The sequence below is a fragment of the Maylandia zebra genome, linkage group LG22 (genome assembly GCF_041146795.1).
Source record: "Maylandia zebra isolate NMK-2024a linkage group LG22, Mzebra_GT3a, whole genome shotgun sequence".
In the NCBI taxonomy this organism is placed as follows: domain Eukaryota; kingdom Metazoa; phylum Chordata; class Actinopteri; order Cichliformes; family Cichlidae; genus Maylandia; species Maylandia zebra.
In genome coordinates this window covers 28,608,696-28,630,228 of record NC_135187.1, presented here as the reverse complement: position 1 = coordinate 28,630,228, position 21,533 = coordinate 28,608,696, and the positions used below count along the sequence as shown (strand labels likewise).

The 21,533-nt window shown below is 39.1% G+C and overlaps 1 protein-coding gene across 5 annotated transcripts in view; it reads right to left on the bottom strand.

The window, feature by feature from the left end:
• The window catches only part of trappc9 (trafficking protein particle complex subunit 9), a 231,322-nt gene that overhangs the window by 141,255 nt on the left and 68,534 nt on the right, over nucleotides 1–21,533 (bottom strand). For all 5 annotated transcript variants that reach the window (XM_024798279.2, XM_024798280.2, XM_024798281.2 and 2 more), the window contains 2 exons: nucleotides 15,897–16,049; nucleotides 948–1,066 (listed from right to left, as the gene is read on the bottom strand). In XM_024798279.2, the coding sequence (XP_024654047.2) occupies nucleotides 948–1,066; nucleotides 15,897–16,049 (272 nt within the window). The remainder of the gene's footprint in view (nucleotides 1–947; nucleotides 1,067–15,896; nucleotides 16,050–21,533) is intronic.

The following is a 21,533-nucleotide window of genomic DNA, read 5'->3' as shown; positions in this document are numbered from 1 at the left end:
GAAATATAGTATAAAGCACAATATCCACTTTTTGTTCATCTACGATCATTTGGCCCAGTCATTTTTTCCCTTTATAAGATCATGTAAGTGCTAGACAAGTCCTTGCAGAAGCTTCTAAGTTCACCAAGGCTTAGACTATGAAAAAAGGTTTTTCTTTTTTTCCCCCTCCCAACAATTAGTCATCATCCTATCAAACTTTTCAATGGAAAAGGTGTGTTCGGTAGCACATCTGAACATCAAACAAAATAGGTTTTCTCTCTGGATGATTCATACAGGACAAAGCTTTCACAGGTATTGTGGCATTGTGACTTTCAAAGGCAACACAATGCAGTCTCCACACTTGCAGGTGTCTGCTGTGCTACAGGTGAACCCTCAGCAACTAGACTCAGTCAGACCGCCCATTTCTACCCTTCAGATACCCACAAGTCCTCAGTGAAACTACATCCCCTGCTGATCCTGTGCATTCTCATTCTGCCGGTCTCCTTTCCACCACTCTTTATTACCTAGTCTAATTTATTCTCCTGTTCACTCTTGCTATTTTTGTACAAAAACCCAAGATGTTCCCCTCGTGTCTACAGCTCAGATTCAATGAGCAGAGTGCATCAGGAGCCAAGATGTATTACCATCCACATAAACACACTGCTTCCACAGACATTTACAAGAAAGTCTAATTGACAGTAAATTGTGCAAAACCATGCACACACAGTATACAGAGCTATTGGTGTGAACAGGAAGAGAGACAGAGGCAAAGTAAGAAAGTAAAGAAACTAGCCAGAGATACTTATCATTTGAGAAAAGGTGCAGTGAGATTGGACAAGGATGAAAATGGATTTTCACTAAACCATACAACAAGCCAGAAAGCACAAGAAACAGACTGTTTGCATTTTGAACTGAGCAAAGGTTTCCTTTCTTCCCCACGCACTTCAGAGAGGCTTTTATTTAGTCACCTTAATGTGGCTGTACTCAGCCTTGCTGGACTCGCTGCCGACGGGCTTGGTTTCAGCCCTGGGTTTGAGGACTTGGCGGAGGGGACTGGAGATTGGTAAGCCCGTCACACTGATTCCATCTGTTGACAAAGCACAGCAAAACACAGTCAGAAAAAAACAAGAAATCATTAAATTGAAGTTGGCAGAGCATTTGCATCATTTGTGGTTCAAGTATTTCTACAACTGTTGGGTATCATTATAAAATATCGTCGTCACTCCTGAGGTTCCTTCATGGGGTAGTGCTTAGAAAGCTCAGAAAGACCTAAATTAGATCTGATGCAAACCAAAACAACTGTTTAGTGTTTTTAAACTTTTGACAGACAATTCACTCAGCATGGCAGGTCTACAATTTCAGCAGAAGCCAAAACCATGAGGAGCAACACTTAGTACAGAGACAGTTTAGAGGCTAGTCTTTAATTAAGACCCAAAAGAAAGAAGTGCAGCTAAAATGTTAAAAGAATTGGTACCAAACTATGTGTGAATTTCCTCAAATGTGAACTGAAATCATAAAATGTATTGCTAACTAGTAGTAGTAACTATATTTTACAGACTCTTGCACATATATAGTACCTTGCCGCATCCCAGAATACAATACAAAACAGACCACAGAAGCGTTTTAGCTCAATCTTGCAACGTGAGCCTGATAGTTGGTCTGGATCGAGGTTGGCGATCACCAACGGACCAAACACACCAGGTGTGAAAACAGCCCTGGTCTAATCTGTTAGCATGATTATGTTCTGTATGTGGTCCTGTAAGTGAGGCCTAATTCCAATCTGTCAACTATATGACTACGACTATATGACACACAACATAATTATAAAGGGGGACTCTGTTTCAGACGTATTCAGACGAAATCTTTATCTAAATCTCTCACATTTCTTCATTCTCTTTTTCTTATTATTTAGTTTAGGCAACTTACATGTTCTATAAAAGGTCCTAATGTATGTGTGCTGCTTCCTCACTACTGGACTCTCACTTCCCTTTCTTGCTGTTAATTGGCTCCTGGTGGTCCCTCCAAAAAGCCAATGGGCGAAACCTGAGCCCCCATCAATACTCTGCATGGGTTATTTTATAGGCTAAGTTGGTACACCTCTGATAACTGCCAGCACACAGCTAAATATTAGTAATACATATTTCTGCATCAGTTACTGTAACTTGCACACATGCTCAAAGATAACTAACTTAATCAGGACGGCAACAATTAGCATGAGCACGACTCGGGGTCAGACGAAATTAGTGGGTACCCTGAAACTAACACACAGTGATGAACCTTTATAGTTATGCTGTTCCGAAAGGTCTTGATTAACCTTTATGTTCATTCTGTAAGTTCTAGTGTGTAGTGCTGTCAGCATATATTGCATTACACTGAGAGATCTAACAATTTCTCTGCTGTCACTGACATAAAATCATGTCTATACACAGCAGAGGTTTACCCAATGATACAAAATATCAGTGGACTTTATCTCAGGCTGCTGTTATCATTTTTCTTATCAGATAGCAAACATAGTTCATCTATTGCATCACAATTGCTCTACGGCCTATCTGATTTTCAAACTTTTAAATAACAGAAAATCTGAGATCACTGGGTTTATGGTACTATTTTGTGCATGAGGATATGAATGAATGATTTTATGTCCATGACCTGAGAGAAGCAGCATGGACACAGAAGCAGCTGCACAATCAGCAGCTGTTAGGCACCACCAGAGGGGCTGCTGCGCTTTGAACTCACTGAAACAATACACAAAAATGACGCCCACACCTTAAGCTCTGACGTCAAAGGAATCATGTCACTCTCCGACGTCAGCAGGATAAAAAGCCCTGCAATTTCCCCCTAGAGAAGGGAAATTACCGGCCTTTGCAGCAGCTTGGGCTATTGGGTTCATGATGGACATATTCACAAACTGTCCAGCTCTAAAATAGCTACATAGAAAACCGTTCAATAGAACCACATGGAAGAGGACTTCTGTCAAAGGGACTTGCTTGTACTAAAGGATTACACTACTGTGCTGCTAGAATTCATTTAAGTGAAAATTTGGATTATGCTAAAAATACAACAACAACCAATAAACATGGATATGTTGCATTTCCGACTAACAACTTGGCAGGAAAAACAAATGAATATAGCCGTAACAATTGTGAGCAGATGAGAAAAAATCTTAGTAAAAATAGCAAGAATTCATAAACGGTAGAAAGAACACACAGATTTCCTTCTTGCATATTTTTTTGATGAAATAAATAAGAACAGTTTGTTCAAACACACAGTGCTTCGGGCTCTTTCGTCTCCAACTGCAGTCTATTTTAAATAAAGGCCTGATTCTCGATTCGGAACGTGTTAGTAAGGACTCAGGCACTTTTTGAGAAAAGTGCCTGGGCTTCCTCCCACAGTCCAAAGATATGCAGTTAGTGGGGATAGGTTAATTGGTTAATCCAAATTGCCCATAGGTGTGAATGCGGGATTGAATGTAAGCGCGAATGGTCACCAGCCCTGCGACAGACTGGTGACCTGTTCAGGGTGTACCCCGCCTCTCGCCCTATGACAGCTGGGATAGGCTCCAGCGCCCCCCGCGACCCTGAAAAGGATAAGCGGAAGCAGATGGATGGACGAGGTATTACAATGGTTACACTATGACAGCTCAAATATTAGTCACTGCAAATATATTTGTTATTTGTAGTTATGCACTCACTTACGCTCTCCCCGAATTTGCTTGGCTCAACTGGTTGTAGGAGCTGTGTTGCAAACAGGGAATTTGCAGACTGTCCTCTGGTGGACACACTAAGCCACGTCAACAACCTTAACATGATCTCCTCCATACCTGCTTCATGCCCTGGAGGACGGGGCTGTGGCCCCCCCACACCCTCTAGCAGATCATTACATGAAGGAACCTTTTAATACAAGCACGTTCATGCTCACAGGTTTACACACGGGTGCTCACACACACACAAACTACACCCTTTTTGGCTGCTACCTCAAAGCACACTGTGCGCTGTCGATATTACGTGCTGCACAATAATGTTTAATATTTAGTATTTACTGTCATATTCCCATAGACCATGGTGATGTTGTTTATTATGTTGCTCTTTTTTTTTTTCTTCTGCTTGTTTTCTCTTTTTTCTTTCTCAACAGGTGATCCAGGTGATTGATATTTGTATTTTTTGTCTGCTTATTTTGTTGTTTTTTGCCCTTTATCACCGTCCTTCTTCTCCACTGTTTCTCTTTCCCTCTTTCTTTCTCCCCTTTCTTTTCCCCAGTCAAGTCTGTCCCGTATTTAGCAAGTGAAAATACAATAAAATAAACAATAAAAGGTGAATCAAATGGACCATTATGGCAAGGCTGGGATGGTCCATTTGGTAAATTAAATCCGTTGGGCATCTTTCTTCGCCTTTAGACAATAATTCTGATGGCAAAAGAGCCAAACGGGACAGGCAAAAAAACAAAAAAACAAAACAACCTTAACATGGCTGAAAAGTGTTACTCCTGGGTTTTTTTTTGTTTTGTTTTGTTTTTTTAAATCAACTTTTTTCTGTTTTTAAATGTATTTATCAGCTGTGTCAGCTGGACAGATTGGCAAATACCTAATTTTAGGAAAAGAATAAAAAATCAAAAATCATTCTGGCTCTACTGCTCAACTTTAAATATCTGAATACATGACGATCCCAGTCTGAAACGAAACAAGTTCCTTGTGGTTAAAATATCCTACAAATAAAGCAGAACAATTGTTATGTATATGAATATAATTAACCATGAGCCCCCCACCCCAAAAAAAAAAAAAAAAAATCATCACATTGTCAACTGGCATTAACAGTTAAGCCATCTTACTAAAAACCCCAAACAGTGGATTCATCTGGACATAGAAACGCTGACTAAATGTTTTGCTAAAGATTCAAAGCTGACTGGTTGGCTGACACAGTCTCCTCCTATTTACTCATTTGCTATATCCTGCTTTTTAATAGGTTAGATGTACATGCAGGCATAAACTCTGAGTGCCGGGGAAGGACATGAACCAAAAGTGACGCTTGTAGGACTTTATTAGTCGAATCCAGCTTTATGATACACAGTCTCTTTCAGGAGACACACATGACTCGCCGTGTCCTGTGGTAAAGTGGGACCGTGTGAGTAATCAGTGTTGTGATTAACGATGGCACCCCTCACAATCATCACCTCCTTTTTCACCCACCTTCCAATCAGCATCTGTCTCGTTGCCTAACGGCCTCAGGGAAATTCAGGTGAACTCAGCATTTTTATCACAGGCGGCCTTGCTGCCAGTGTTTAAATAGAGGGGCAAAGATTGGGAGTGTCATTTCTGAAATAAATGGAACATTATTAGCAGAGATCTAGACGTCCATGAAATGCAGTGATGATAGGTCAGCTGCACTCACCTTTACGAGGCTTTTTCCTACAAGACAACCGTTACATTAGAATCTTTTTCAATTGGTCGTTCAGAGGAAGAACCATCAAGATAATGGAAAATGCAAGTCAAGCACTGCTGGACCCGATCCTCATTCAATATAAACTTTAACTGTTAAAGACCGCAGTGTTGATCACTGTGTTTAAAAGCGTTCTGTCACATATTGTGTATTTCAGCATAGTTGTCTTTTCTGGACATCACAATTCATGAAATTCAAACTACTGTGGCATATTTTTCAATGCAGCTGATAAACTTGTTATTATATGCTGCTCAAAATCTAAGATAATAAAAACATCACAGCATAACAAAGTTAATTAAACTGTTCAAGACGTAAAAACCACTGTGAATCCATTTGACCTGCTTTAGTAAAAAATGAAAGTGACCACATGGGAACAGCAGAAGCAAGAGCAAGACAACCCCCAGAAAAAAGGAAGTGGATTTGCTGACAGCAGCCCCAGACCATTGTTCTCTCTTCATCTCTCCTGACTGATTTTTCTCCAGTTTTACTTTTTATTATGTTCTTGTCACTACTGTTAGCATGTGATGATACATGCATGCCATTCAGGGTGCAAAGGTCATGCAGGATGGCACATCTAAACATGAAATAGTAAGGTGTTCCAAGCCTCCCAGCCCAGTCCCTATCTCAAAGGTGTAGAGGACATACAATGATTACAATAATCTCCAGCAGGCTAGTTCCTGACCAAACTATCAGAAACATGCAGATGAGGGTGGCATGAGGGCCTGACATCTTTTAGATGCACCTAAACTCACAGCCCAACATCCTGGATTTTGTTTGACATTTTCCAGAGAATACCAGAAACGACAGGTTCAGAGCCCAGTTCTCTTCATAGTGATGTCCAGACTAAACACATGTGACAATGAAAGAAGAAAGTCGAGCTGTCAGTTGATGCCCTGAAGCTCAAGCGCACTTAAGTTTTACAGCAGGACAATTATTTGATATACACAACAGCAAGTCCACCTCTGATTGTTTAAGTCTGGAGAAGTCTAGTCAAAGTCTGGACTAAAATCTGATTGTGATCCTTGCACATGCGCTTAAACAAGCTACGCCTGTTCAAAAAGTCTGCAATGTGGCTGAATTAAAACACTTCTGAAAAGAAGAGTGGGCCAAAATTCCTCCAGTGATGTAAAAGACTGATTAGCAGTTATCGCAAAATGTCAAAGAAGTTCTTTCTCCCAGGGATAGGTATCACTTAACGTCACACAGAGTCAGGTAGATTTGTTTTTTTCCTCTAATAAATGACATAATCGTTTAAAAACTGTATTCTGTATTCCCTGGGATTATCTTTGTCTAATATTAAAATCTGTTTAATGATCTGAGACATGTAAATGTGGCAAATATGCAAAACACTTAGTTTAGAGCACATAGTTTAAGGCTTAGGACTTATGACTTTACAACAAAAAAAATAGTCAAGAAAGGGGTGAGGCATTGAGGCATCCCTCTGCAGAACCAATATGGTAATTATATATAGTAGAATGAACACATATTCCTGTTAAATAAAAAGACCACAAGGGAGGAAATGGTAATTCAAAGCTTCAGCTATGGAGTCTTTCAGGATCATCAAACCCACAACCTGATCTCTCCTTGATCTGAGGTGGAAGGTGGGACCTTGATTAATTTAAAAAGTTGACACAGTCTTGTAGAATTTAGTGGAAGTAAGACTAGATGACTGTCACTAGATGATAATTTGATTTAGCTTTCCTAATCAGGCTAGTGCAGACATTTCTTTGTGGCCTAGAGAAATCTGCAGGGAGAGACCTTGGATCGTTCTTGTGCTTTATCTCTGCTGTTGATGGCAATGAAGACTTGTGAACAGAGCCAAGTATTATATCTGCAACTAATTCTATTTTTAATGGGGGTTCATAAGATATAAAAACATTAAAAGTTTTGAACATTTAAAGTTTTCCAATTGCATGGATGGATCAGTAAAAGAAAATACAATCAGTGATAAGTTGTAGAAAAAAATTTATTTTTTTGTGTTGGTAATTTGTGCATAAGATTAGGGGATTGTAGTTGATAAGGCAGTGATTGGACTTTTTAACAGTGACATTAGCAAACAGGGTATTTGTGGCATCTTTTAGTTTTTTTATTCATTAATGTTAAGAGGATTTTTTTAGATTTTATCTGATATGTTTCTATGAGTTAAAAAAAAGATGATGTCTGGTAACATGTGAGGGAAAACAGCTAGCGATCAGAGCTGTTTCCATATTTATCAAATTTAGACATAGTAGCATAGTATTAGCATACATAGCAGTCTGACATAAAACTGCACATCAAAAATAAGTGTGCATGTCCAAACATACAAACACACAGTCAAACATGCATAGTTTGACATACAGTCTTACTTTCATCCCTTCATATGTACACCTCTGTACACTATGAGAAGAACAAAGACCAAAATGAAAATGGAACAGAGAGATTAAAGAAAGCCTAACCTATAAAATTAGTTTTGAGCTGTTATTTAAAACAAAATGATTCGACCAACCTGACAGACTGAGGAAGACTGTTCCAAAGTTTAGGAGCTACAGCCTCTAAAGAATGGTTCTCTGGTTTTAACACAGGCGCATCAAACAACTGAAGACCCCGATCAGACAACAAGAGAGGCCAACTGCTGGGGTCAGGTCTCATAGCTCTGCTACAGCAACAGAAGCTGGGCCATGTAGGGCTTTACATGTTATTAATAAAACTTTAGAATGAATCCTAAATTTCAGCAGAAATCAGTGAAGGGCAGTAAGTATAAGGATTCAGGCTACAGCTAGTTTTTGATAGCAGCCTAGTTGCTAGTTTCTAAACCGGGCTTACAGGCTAAGGAGGACAGTGAGACACACGTATAAAGTCAGTTAAAAGCGTACAGCACGCTAAAAACATCACAATCTTCACTCACTAGATTTGTCTTGTTGCGACTTCTCTCTCTTCCACAAAATTAAATTCCACTTCGGTCTCCGCTTTGATACTTTGATACATATCTATACCGTAAATAAGCATCTGCAGCTGATCCGAGTAGGACATCCGGGGAGCGTTTCAAACACAGGAGCAGATCTGGGAGCAAAACATCCCCTTTTCTTGGCTCTTTGTGTACATTAAGTTAACTTGCCGATGACGCCTGTGAATTTTTTAACTATGTATTACCTCATTTGGATTGATTTATTTTTATAAAGCATATAAATGCCTCCACATTTAAACTGAAAAACTAATTTTAGTTAGAAATCTAAGTGTCAAAGTGACAAAGATCAGGGAATGCGTGAAGTGATTAGCGATCACAGTCACTAGGATTTGATAGTATATGAGCTGAAAAGAGTGGAGTTGTTTCTTTCTCCTCCCTCATGATTTCATGAGACAGAGACCAATGTCCAACTTTGTTTGTTTGTATTATTTCAGAGTAAATTCAGCTTCTGTGAGACACCTTTCCCAAAGATTGATTACTCTTGTAGCTAAACTGAAGGATTAAGGTGGATTTCCACATCTTTTTGAAGGGAGATGCTTTTACAGCTTTACAATATTTTTTAAAAGCCACCTCTAGCAATGAGAGAAAGCAGGTTGCAAATGTTTATAAATGCTGCTTTGATTCATCAATGATATGTATCAAGATGAGAGTTATATGGAAACCTACATAAGATTTATATCAGGAATTGATTCATAGCATAATACCAACTCAATAAAACCTCTTGGATATTGGTCAGCTAAGCAGCAGAGGGGATTGCTAATCCTTTTCAGCCGCTTTGGTATTAATGAAATTAAGGGCAGGTGCACTAGAGGGGCAACTATGAGACAACCCCCCCAAAACAGAAATGGATTTACAGGTGAAGGCCACTGAGAGTTTTCCCTCATCTTCTCTGACAACTTTTACCCCCTCACTAGCTTTGATTTTGGCTAGGGTCAGTGTCACTACTGGTAGCATGCGGTAATACCTGTGCCCTACAGAGGCTGCACAGGTAGTTCAACTCTTCCAGGACGACCCATCAATATATGCCACTGTCAGAAGGTTGGCTCTATATGCCAGCACAGTCTCAAGAGCATAAAGAAGATTCTAAGAGACAGCCGGTTACTTCAGGAGAGCTAGACAGGATCATAGAGGACCTTCACCAATCACCAGGACTGGTATCTCCAATAAAATTGATTCATGTTTGTGGCTGCAATGTGACAAAATGTGGAAAAGTTCAAGGGGGCCAAATACTTTTGCAAACCACTGTACTAGAATTAGAAGAGCCTACACTGGTGCAGTGGGTCCTAGGTACTTCATGATGCACGACACTGCCTGGCCTCATATGGTGCGAGTCTGCAGGCAGCTCCTGGAGGATGATGGAATCAATACCAAGCTCACCTCACTAAAAATAAGTAAAAATACAACACCTCTGGGACATTATGTTTCAAGGTGTCTTTAAATTCAGTTCTCTGTAGGCTGAGCATTTCCATTTGCACCAAATGGCATCCTTATATTCCTAACATATTACCTTGTCCATACGAGTATAGATGTCCAGCATTATTTATTTTTTTCCCTGATGTGATTTCAAAGCTTTTCTTTTACATTTTTCAATCAGTGTATTTTAACAAATTCTTTTCTGATAGTGAGCACTACAGACTGATTTAGTCTGTACCTTGGAAGTAAAAACAAAGTTTTTGAAACAAAGATTTTCTCCAAAAAAAGAATCCACATACTCGAGCTGTTCACAACAGCAAAAATATAAAAAGCTTCCATGGAAAGGAAAGTGTAGATTGAATAGCAGCTGTGCTGTATGATTTGACAACGAGAGTACATTTGAAATCTAACATCAAAATGTCACAGGTTAAATACTTTTAAAAAAGGTGTTCTTAAGAGCTCAGCCTGGCGGTCTAAGTTAAAAGTTAAGTAATCTGAAACTAGCTACATCAGTAGGACAGCAGTGCATACGCTCAGAGATGTCGACTGAGGACATGCAAGATTTAAAAAAAAAAAAATTTCTTCCAGCCTCCAGTGATGCGTCTCTGGCGTCTCTTTCTCTGACAGTTGCAGACACTGACTACGGTACAAGGTGCTGTCTTCAAAGACAGCCGCAGCATTAATGTAGACACTGACACTGTCATTAGATACGACGCCCACACCATTTAACACAATAAAGCACTGTAAGTCAAGGCCCATTACTCCTGAGTGATGACATCACTTCCATTTGATCCTGTGTTATGATTTCGTGGTTTTGAGCTGGACACAGAATGAGAGATAAGCCTGTCTGAGGATAAATCATTGAGGGTCAACCTGTTTTGAATGTTGCCTCTGTTTCCCGTGGCATAATTTAACCCACTGGTCTCAGCTCAAACACTACACACTGAGTGCCACGTGGACAGTTAAGCTAGCAGGCTGATTTTCTCTGCACCGTGGTGAATTACTGCACATAATTGTGTACAGTTGCATTAAGTAACAACACACAAGTAGTGTGCACACCGAATCTCTGACCACACACAGAGTTTGTTTTCATATTTCATGTGGGCAAAGTAAAGGAAAGTTTCCATGTGTCCACATTCGTATTCATCCACATGCTCACAGCCATCTTCAGATTTTGTTATTGCAGTTTTTAACAACTATATTCATTCAGGACTGATTGTGTTGACCTACTTGTGCTACCAAGGACAATGAATATTTATAACACAGAGAAATTTCAATTAAATGGATCGGTAACAATGGGCATCTTTTTGCTTTCATTTTTTAAAAAATCTTATTAAAATTTTATTTGTTGTTATAATTGCTTTTGACACAGGATACGTGAACAGTTGGTCACAAGCATTTCTTCAGATTAGATTTTGTTTAGCTGGCTAAACATTTAAGAAACTGCTACAAAATATGGGTACTCCTTTTTAATAAAAACTACAACACATTTACATTAGCTTAGCTAGAAAAGTGGCTGTCTACCCAAAGTGTAAAAGACCCTATCATCTAACTTTTACAAGAGGACAAACGTGTCTTTTGAAATACTGAACCAGGGCCCTTCACAGCATACTGAATACTAATCATCCCTGTTCGTTCGTTTCACAAAGAGAGTATGACATTTAGGGTCATCTTGCAAGGTAGATATGAAATGTAAAAGTAAGAGTAGAGGTTAAATGTGACATGAAGAAGAGGTCAGTCCGAAGTAATGTGATATTAGGAATCCACATATATAATTCCCTATAATACAAACAATGGCAGTAAAAACGGTTTTAAACAGATCTGTATAGTATCATTAACACTTTTAACACTAATAACCTTCAGATAAGTCTGTTGACCTTCAAGCAGAGGTCAGGGGTCAAACGTAACATGATATTTTATATTTTTAAACTTTACATTTATTTACAATACACACCACATCTGTAAGAATCGTAGCTTTTAAGTTAGAGTAACAATGATTTTTGTCAATTTTCAACCAATAAATCAATAAGTTGATCTTGAAGACCTCGTGGAAAACACCAAAACAGAAAATGGCTCAATGGTTTTCTGGCACATTTTTTCAAGGTTGTTAAAAAGAGTGCTGCCATGAAGAAAATCGCATATTTCAGCAATTCAGCATTGTTTTTGGTCTTTGCAGATCAACACATTGTTTATATGAGCAGTGCCGTTTTTTGTGGATTGTATTTCTTAGACACAAATTCATGTCATCTTGAAATGCCGAATCATAACAAAAGGGTAGATTATTGCTCAATGATTTGCCACAAATGGTATTTAAACCATTGCTTGGGGACAGAAAAACTTTGAAAAGAAATAAGAAAGCCTGTGCCGATCAATATCATCGTCAATAATGTTCCACTCAAACGTTTCCTTTAGAGAGGTAATATGCATCTGTTTCATACACCACAAAACAACTGCATAAACAGCCAAGTATCTTATTCCCACTGGGCAAGATACTCGGGCCAAGTTGCCTCTGATAAAATAAGGACTTGTCCATACATGGCAGAATTAAAATGTATGTGTCACCATATGCGTTGGCTAAGCGATACAATTAAACTGCTGCTGAATGTAGCAGTTGTGCTAAAGATAATCAAGGTTTTACAGTTTAATTAGCAAAGATGGCAGAACTTCCATAATCTGTAAACCTTCACAATCCTCCACGGAGCACAGGCAGAAAAAACTAAATCTTTCTGCAAAGCAAGTTCATCAGCATGTTAACACAGCGTTATTAATGTGACTCCATTACATAGCATCAAATGTGTTTAATAAAAACGGCATCCCATAGTGTCACTATAGTAACTGCTTTTTATAGCAGAAAACAAGTCTTATCTCCTTATTTCAGGGCCTCAATTATTGCTCAGCTAATTAAAACATTAAAGCAGTGTCGCTTAAATGACCTCATGAGGCGAGTTGGCACTGGAGCTGAGATAAACATGCAGCATTGTATGCGTTTACTTTCCCTGTCATTTGAATTCACGTGCAAGTACACGCAAACACACTGAGAAAAATACTCTGTGCTGCACGAGCAGGTCCGTATTGATCGCTCATTAATATTCATCAGCCCATAGAGGCTGTAGTAAAGAGGTTCAACAGTGTGAAGAGAGCTTGGGAATGAGACAGGAAAGAAAGAAGGCTGGGCATGAACTATGAGAGGCTACGAGGAGGAACACAATGAATGAGCTTCGAGGTAGGGGAGAAGGTCGGACTATTTTTTTAAGCAGAAATAAGAATTAGAAGAGAGGAAATCCAAGCGAGGAAACTAAAAGCTAGGAGGGAAATGGAGGTGTGGAGACCTTGAGACCTCGATCCTATTACTGCAGAATCTTAAATAAGGCAGGCAGAATGCCTGGAACAAGAACACTCCTCTGTACAGCAGCACATGAACACTCATCAGCAATCAATATGTACATAATTTGAGACGGATAGTTCAAAGATGACTTTACTATTTTCCATTGCAGGGCTAGCCCTCAAAATGATTATCTTACTGATCACCAGTTTAGTTCAGCGATTGCTTTGTCTATAAAAATGGAAGGAAATAGGCTAAATGTACTTGTGCAATGACAGAAAAGAGGAAAGCTCCTGAATTTGAAAAGGTAAAGCCATCATTTTTTTTAAAACACCAACAATTATTCAAAATTTCTGTCAGCTACTGTTCCGTCTATTGTTTCAACACCACTCCACTGAAAGACAAATGCAAAAGTAACCATCGGTAGAGAAGTTTCAATCAAGACACTTGACATTATTACAGAAACCATCCATTTTCTTAAATGACTATGCAACTCACTGTGACAGGGGGCTAGAGCTTTTCCCAGCTGTCATTAAGCAATTCAGAGTCATTTTACAATCATTAGCTGAACCAATATGTATGTTTCTGCACTGAGAAAAGCGGGGCACCTGAGGAAACTTACAAAGACACAATCCCACACAGAAAGGCCTCAGCTGACCTGCATGCTCGAGCCAGGAACCTTTTTTCCTGTGAGGCGAGAGCACTAATCCATGTCTTATTACTAACGAAGCCTTTTTTTAAAAAATATTCATGGTTAGCTTATAAATATGTTACGGTACGCAAGCAGAGATATACAGACCTGAAAATTTAGCCAGACTGAGACTGGGGTTTATAAAGCTCAATTACGATCTGATTCTTTTATTTTTATTGGACTCCACTGTATAGGTGGCTGCGGTTCAAAAGGCAGGGCAGGTCATCTACTAATCGGAGGGTTGCGAGTTCAATCGCTGGCAAGAGGCTGAACCCAGAGTGTCTCCTGATGCATTCATCACAGTGCAAATGTGAAAGCACTTGGACATATAAAGAAGCACTTGAACTGGTGAATGACGCATGCTGTGCTTTGAGTGGTAGAAAAGCACAAAATAAGAACCACTAATTACCACTAACTGTGCAGTTTTTGGGCCGGGGTTCTGTTTTTTGTTTTTTTAAATAGCCCAACAGCTCCGCAGCATTTTGGATCATTTTTAATGATAAAGTTAAAGATACACTAGTGCTGCCACACTAGTGTGTGATACCCACTAATATGTGATCACTTTTATGTGAATTAATTTAAGTAATTTTACTTTCAATGTAAGTGATATTTCCATTTGGGAATGCCCTAAATAACTACAGTAATTTTAACAGGAAACTTGGTAACTACCCCGGGATATTTGTAGCGGACGCTCCATTTTTGTACCAGTAGGTGGGAGTGTGAGACCATGGTTTGGCCTGTTGTTAGCAGCCTGATACCCTGAAGCGCATGCTCCGCGCGGTTTTCTCATAATGGCGGAGTATTCAGGAAACGGCAAACCACGTCTCCCTGTCTGATCATTTCTTTCCTATTTACAGGTTCGCATCGTGCCCGAAATAGAATATAATAGCAATCACATCCATTATATAGCATAGATTAATCATTACGGTTGGAAAGTGAAAGCGTACAACATTGTGTAGTACAGTAAATTAGACTTTTGTAAGTATCTGTTTACGGCTTTAGCAGCATGCTATGGTTAGCATGTTAGTTTGGGTCACACACCTATGCTCTGTGATGTTAGTGATCGGCTCCACCGTTATTCTGTATTGTTTTAGTATCTTGTTTTCTGCCATAAAGTGTTTCCGTGAATTCAGTGCACATGTCAAGATGGTGCTGATTACACCATTCTTTCAAACTATTTGAGATTTATAGATTTGTCTTGTTAGAATTCATTTTGAACCAAGTCTTACAAGAAAATTGGTCATGTTTATGACATTAGAATGTGTTAATTCCCTTTAGTCTAGTTGGTAACAGAACACATATGGAGAATGTGTGAGCTATGTTAAGAATAATAAATACACAGTTGTAATACTGTAAAAGAAATAAAAGGAGTGCATAATTGTGAATTTGAATAAATAATGGCGGAGTATTCAGGAAACGGCAAGCCACGTCTCCCTGTCTGATCATGTCTTTCCTGTTTACAGGACACATATATAGCTGTCTACAGGTGCTGCCACCCGGTACCTGTAACACCAACATAGACCAAAAATAAAGTTTAATGATTTTTTAAAATAAGATAATACAACTATTGAACCATTTAGTACAAATTTAATTTCCCGTGGTAAATATAAGACTAAAATTGCCATAGTTAAAGCAGTTTTCAATGTTTAGTTCCAGTAGCTTATTAAAAATATGTCGTGTTATTTAGTGCTTAGTCTGTTTAAGAGGGTTATCATGAATTAAGATGATATCAGCACAGACTGGTCAGGACAGGTGACAAACTTGATTGAACCTTTTTTTGATGTTATTTATGCTTCTTTTTATTTAGTTTTGTTTTTTCTAATGAGCATCAAACATACCTGTCTGGCATGCCTAGTTGCACTTGCACACAAACATACATCTCGATAAAGGTTGAAATGTTAAAATCTCTAATGTTGTAGTACCTAAATATTGATAAATAAGTACTAACCTGTAAACCTTGATGATTATTTACACCTATAGATTGTAACCTTATAGTAAACAGGAAACAGTCAACTGCATTTTTCATCTTTAGTGCTGACATCTTTCAATTTCATTGTACCTGTGACAATGACAATAAAGAATATTCATTCATATTCGAATTATGAGAGGGCTCACCATCGTTGAGGTCCTGCAGCAGGTTTTCCTGGCCGGAGAAGTCGAGCTTGACTTTGATGTTGACAGTCAGTGTCACAGACTGGCCCGGCTTTAGAGGCAGGTGAGACAATGCCTCATCTAACTCCCAGCTCAGAAATTCCCCAAACACTTTTTCTGCAAACACACAAAACAAACATAAAGGATCGGTGAAACAAAGAAATATCGGAAAACAAATGCCAAGGAATTTCCCATTGGGATACAAGGTGGCAAGACGTGGATGCAAAAGTATTTGGTCAAAGTAAACAGAGACGCGCATGGAGCCATTTGAATGCAGCTTGCGCAAATGTGTGCTTACCAGAGCACTTGTTGGTGTGTGTGTGTGTGTTTTGTTCAAGACAATGGAAAGAAACAGCATCTGAGGGGCATCTGATTTACCTGCCTCAGGCTGCACCATACAAGGTGTTACTATCACATTTCTTCTGCAGTAAGCTTTCAAGAGCAACAAAGCCGCCGATGGATCTTTTACCCACCAGTCTCTCTGTGCCCGTCACTATACCTGATGCTCTAATTTATGCCACAAACCCCTGCTACCTGCGAAAAATGGCTCAGCTGCATCCACTTCAGACAGAAGTGCCAAATGAATGATACATCACCTGAATAAAAGCATGTGTTCTGTCTGTGCAGGTGAGCCTCTCCTGCTCTGAGGTATTGGAGGAACAGCAAGCAGGCTGGGTTTAACACGCACTCACAGAATAAAGTGATATGCAAGCTCGCTGCAAGAACAACGGTTTACAATTCCCTGCTTGATTCATAAGCAAAGCATGTAAAAACCCTCTAAGAGGATGTGAACAGAGGCAGCATTAAATAAAGATTTTGTGAATAACACTCCCCTTTAAATATTCATAAACTCAGAGCTTTTTGCAGTGAATTAAAGGAGAGGGGGGGAGGCAATGAGATGAAGTAAATGAAAGGGGAAAGGGGGAAGCTATTTATTTAAATATGCAACATCAGGCCTCACATTTCTACAGGTAAACAGCTATGATTGTGGATGATGTCATCACACTCTTTGATTACAAGTCACAAGAATAGCAGCAGAAATGAGGCCTGTCTGAGGTGCAATAGGGCGAAAGTACAGGCCACCAGTGCAAAGCAGAGCTAATTTTAAAAGCCATGTAATCAATAACACCACTGTGAAAGTTGTATTGCTCAGCTGTGTTGGGTTAAAGATGCGCTCTACATTCGAATTTTAAAGAGATTTATGAATATCATTTTCAATTTTCAAACAAACGTCAAGCTAATGCTCAATTTGCGTAATTCTTCTGAAAAACCAATCATTTCAAATTAAGATTACAAATCTCTAGCTTAATAAAATCAGTAGTCAGACACATTTCTCATGATCAAGTCTGTCTGTAGATTCAAGAGCTGCGTTTCTCTGAGCCACTGTTCTGGCTGATTCTGCTATGGAGCTCTCCTTTGTTGATGACCAGATCTTTTTTTAATGAACCATCACAAATACACTTAAATAACCTCACGGGACAAAATGCAGTCCTGTTTAATCAGATTTGATCACCTGCGTTCAACCTTCTCTGTGTAAATGTACATTTTTGAGAGCTAAAGCAACAAGTGTTAAGAATTATAGTTGTTGCAGTGACTAACTTTGATTACAAGGTGATGGGAGGCAACCTGTCTTCAAACAATTGCGGCCCAACTCTTGTTGTCATGTAATTGCTTTCCAATTTACACAACCCATTGCGGTCAGTCTGAGTCAGTCTACTCCGATGAGCCTGTGTCTCTTTACAACTCAACCAGTGGACAACTGACTGTATTCTAGTCGTATTCAAATATGAAAGTGAGTCGAGGAATTTCACATCTGTGAGGTTCTGACTGGACACCGAATGTAAGTAGACGGCAACAGATTTTCTCCAATTCATCACAGTTAATCACCGTATCATCACAAACAGTTTGCATGAAATTGCTAACTTGACCTCCTTCAACCACAAAGAGCAGATTAACTCCATCTTATTATGTTTATTTGAAAATACCAACTGAATGTGAAAGATCCTTGGCTTAAAAGCAACCATTGTGCAAGTCATTGACAGACCACCACAAACATTTTGTTCGTGCACTGGTCTCCAACCACTGTGTTTGCTAATGTGACTACAGCAGAAAGTAGGAAAATGACAGCTGTTTCCTGTCCTCCTTATATGCTCTGTATAGTTTGACGCAGCTTCTGTTTTAAAAAGAATAATAATAATAATAAAAATAATAATTCTTGCAAGCATTGTCTTGAGTGACTGTGATTAGCTGCACTGGCCCCATCAAAACCAGAACATGTGTTAGGTGCCCCTAGTACTCCGAAGGGAGTCATCCTGATGGAGTCAAATGACAAAGAAACGCAGAGGCAGCCGACAGTCTGCTCATGGTAACACAGTCACTGGAGCATTAATAATCCCGTTTACCTTTCATGTTACGGGCTGTGCAGACAAAAGTATTTCATCCTCGTGAGACATGAATTTGTACAGAAGTGTTTCTGAAAGACGACTGAAGCGAGGTTTATATCTAAAGCGCAGCAATGAAGTTACAGTGATGAACGAAAGGTCTGACACCAGTTTATTTTCTGCTATTAAGAAACGATTCAGTTTATGTCTATGCTTATTTAAAACTAATACAATAAATTGCTACCTTTGTTATCTATACAGTCGTATGAATATATATTTATTTCTGGGAAAATGGCGCGGTCTCATATTCCAAGATGGCTGTGTGCGCGCTGCGGCAGAAAGAGTAATGTTTTGTTTGTTTTGCCACAGATGTCTTCCTATTGTGACTGTGCTCATCTTTTATTCATTCAGCTCCCAGAGAGAATGGAGAGCGAGGCTCTCTCAGCTGTGGCCTGTCTAAAGCCACTACCAGTTTATGACAAAGGAGGCACAGGTGGGAACAAGTAACACGATGATCAGGAAAGACTAGTTTTGTCCACATGGTGCTACACTACCACAGCCTCTGTCCCCAGACTGGATCAGACATGCAGCCCAGGCGTGATATCATAATGCTGAGTATATGTATGACTGAACAACGCCTAGGGAGAAAAATATGAAGTACCACAAGTTTATCAATGCATGAAACCTGACGACACTCAACTCCACAGGAGGCCAGACACAAAATATGCAATGAGAATTTGTGCACCTGACACATTCTCACTCAATCTTAGTGTGCAATGTTAAAGTAGTGATTAGTTTTCCATCTAAATGTAGCACAAAAAAAATTAGCAAAGAAAACATGCAAATCAACACATTTTCCGCTGAACAGCTGGTGCCGTTAATTCTTCCAGGTGGGCCTCGTTAAGTCGCTGAAGAAGAAAAAGCTCAAAGAAAATTATGTTCAGAGACAACGTAACCTTAAATGAATGCTAAAGATGGTGAAAACATGGCACCTACTTTCATGATTGTGATGAATGATGCTGTCTGTTCAATCCAGGAAAAAAAACACATTGAATGCTTCCATCCGCCACCAAAACGACATGTTTTGGTTTTTATTGCTCCATTTTTACTCCAGCTCAATCCGAATTTACACCAACTTTAAGTCAAGCGGAAGAATGTTTTGTGAAATTTTTGCCAGCCAATTCTTTTTAAGATGTCTGCTTCAACTCATCTAAAACTAACACACAGCTTTAACATGAGTGCTGTAAATCATTGATCATCTTTGAGGTTTTATACCCATTACTGCAAAAACTGTGTTTCAAATGTAAAGAAAAAAAACAGTTAACATTAACATCATTAGCAGCACCGGTTGGCGGTACTGATGCTTACTTGATGGTTGTTTTGTTTTTCAAATGGATTTGAATAACATACTAACTAAAGATGTTCTTTTCTAATAAGAGGTAAATCACAATCCTTATACGAGTGTATTTTATCATCAAAGTTAATGTGTTAGAAGCGTAAGGATTTGATCAAGTTTGAAAAAGCCCAAGTTGTGTTGCTAGAGGACTGGGTCACAGCAGCTCTCGTAGGGTGGTCCTGGTCTGCTGTGGTCACTAGGTGTTTTAAGAAAGGACCAGTAATGAACCAGTGACAGAGTTGTAAGTGGCAAAGGCTCACTGATGCATGTGGGTATTGAAGGCTGGTCTGTATGGTCCGATCTAACAGATGAGCTACTGTAAGTGCTGAAAAAGTTGATCTCACTTTTCCTGTTTTGGCAGCAAAAGCAGGAACAACACAATATTAGGCATGTGTTCGTAGTTTTATGCCTGATCGGTGTACAGACACCATGATGTTTTGCAGACATGTATAAAACTATACACTTGTTTCTTGCATATATTTCCATCTGCACCTGTTTTCCTTATACAGACACACGGAGAGGGTACAATTATCAAAGTGGTCAGTTATTTAGAGTTACGTTTTCTCACAATCAAAATGTTTTGCTATGATCTGATATGAAAGGCACCTCTACCCAACCCTGACATGCACATTTTAAAGTAACCCAAACCCTTTTTATAAGGTGATCGCCTCTAACATAGACAGCAGCAGAATGATGTAATGATCTGTTTACAATAGTTATCAAAAAGGGTCCCGGCACTCCAAGAGAACAAGGTAAAATAAAGATGCTCAAAAAATGTTTTGATGCTTCAAGAGTCATTTCTGTTTATGACAAGTTTATGTTTAAAGTGAGCGCTTGTTGACTTTCTTGAAGACATTCTCTGCATTATGATATCCATTGTTCCTGCTTTAGTCTCCAGACCATGTTTAGGAATCACAGAGGAGATTTTCTGTTCCAGAGCCTAAGGTTTGTAAATCTGGGGGTAAACCCATTTGTTTTAATCGGCTGATGGGGGGAAAAACAAAAGTTTTTTTGAAAACTGTTGCGTAACTACAGAAACTGTAGCTGAAGCTTTCTGAAAGCCTAGATAACAAAATATATAAAACAAAACAGTATTTTGGTATAAAAGAAGATGGGGTAAGGCTGCAGTGTCAGTTATACACACTGCAAAAAGCATCATCTCTTCACTGCATCGCAGAAAAAAAGAAGAAAGCCAATTTGGACTCTGCCCCTCTCTTCTACATTGTCTGTCACCCGAGCGTCCTTGTTTGCAGACTTTTTTGGATTCTTAAAATTACTCAATGATAACATGTACAGTAAATGAAATGTGCAAGTTTTTTGCTGAACTATCTGTACGTAAAGTCTTTCTCTGAGAAAGCAGCATGTGTTGCATCATCTCTTCTTTTTACAATCCACACAGTAAGTGTTTGGGAACTGAGAGGATCAAAAGTTGTAGTTTTAACAGCCAAAATTTTCCCAGTTTAGGAAAGAATTTCAGCTCCTGAAGGGTTCAGGGACCAGACCAGCAGCATCTATGCTAGTATATTACTTCTATGTGGTTTCTGAGTGTCTTGCACATATAAGCAAGGCCTCCCCCTGCCTGGATGTCAGGATAAGCTATCCCCAAATCTGTATATTCTATTTTTCACAGAAACAGGACCTTCACAGAAGCTAGATTTTGGACTTTGTGGTGATACCAAAGAGGATGCTAAAGAAACATATTTTTCATACCTCTTTTCCAGCTTTTTCTCAGCAAACATTCTCACAACTTATTACTCTTACTTTTTCTGCAACATATGCATCAGGGCAATCTGGAGTTCTGCACGTTGCTTAAGGATCCCTGAC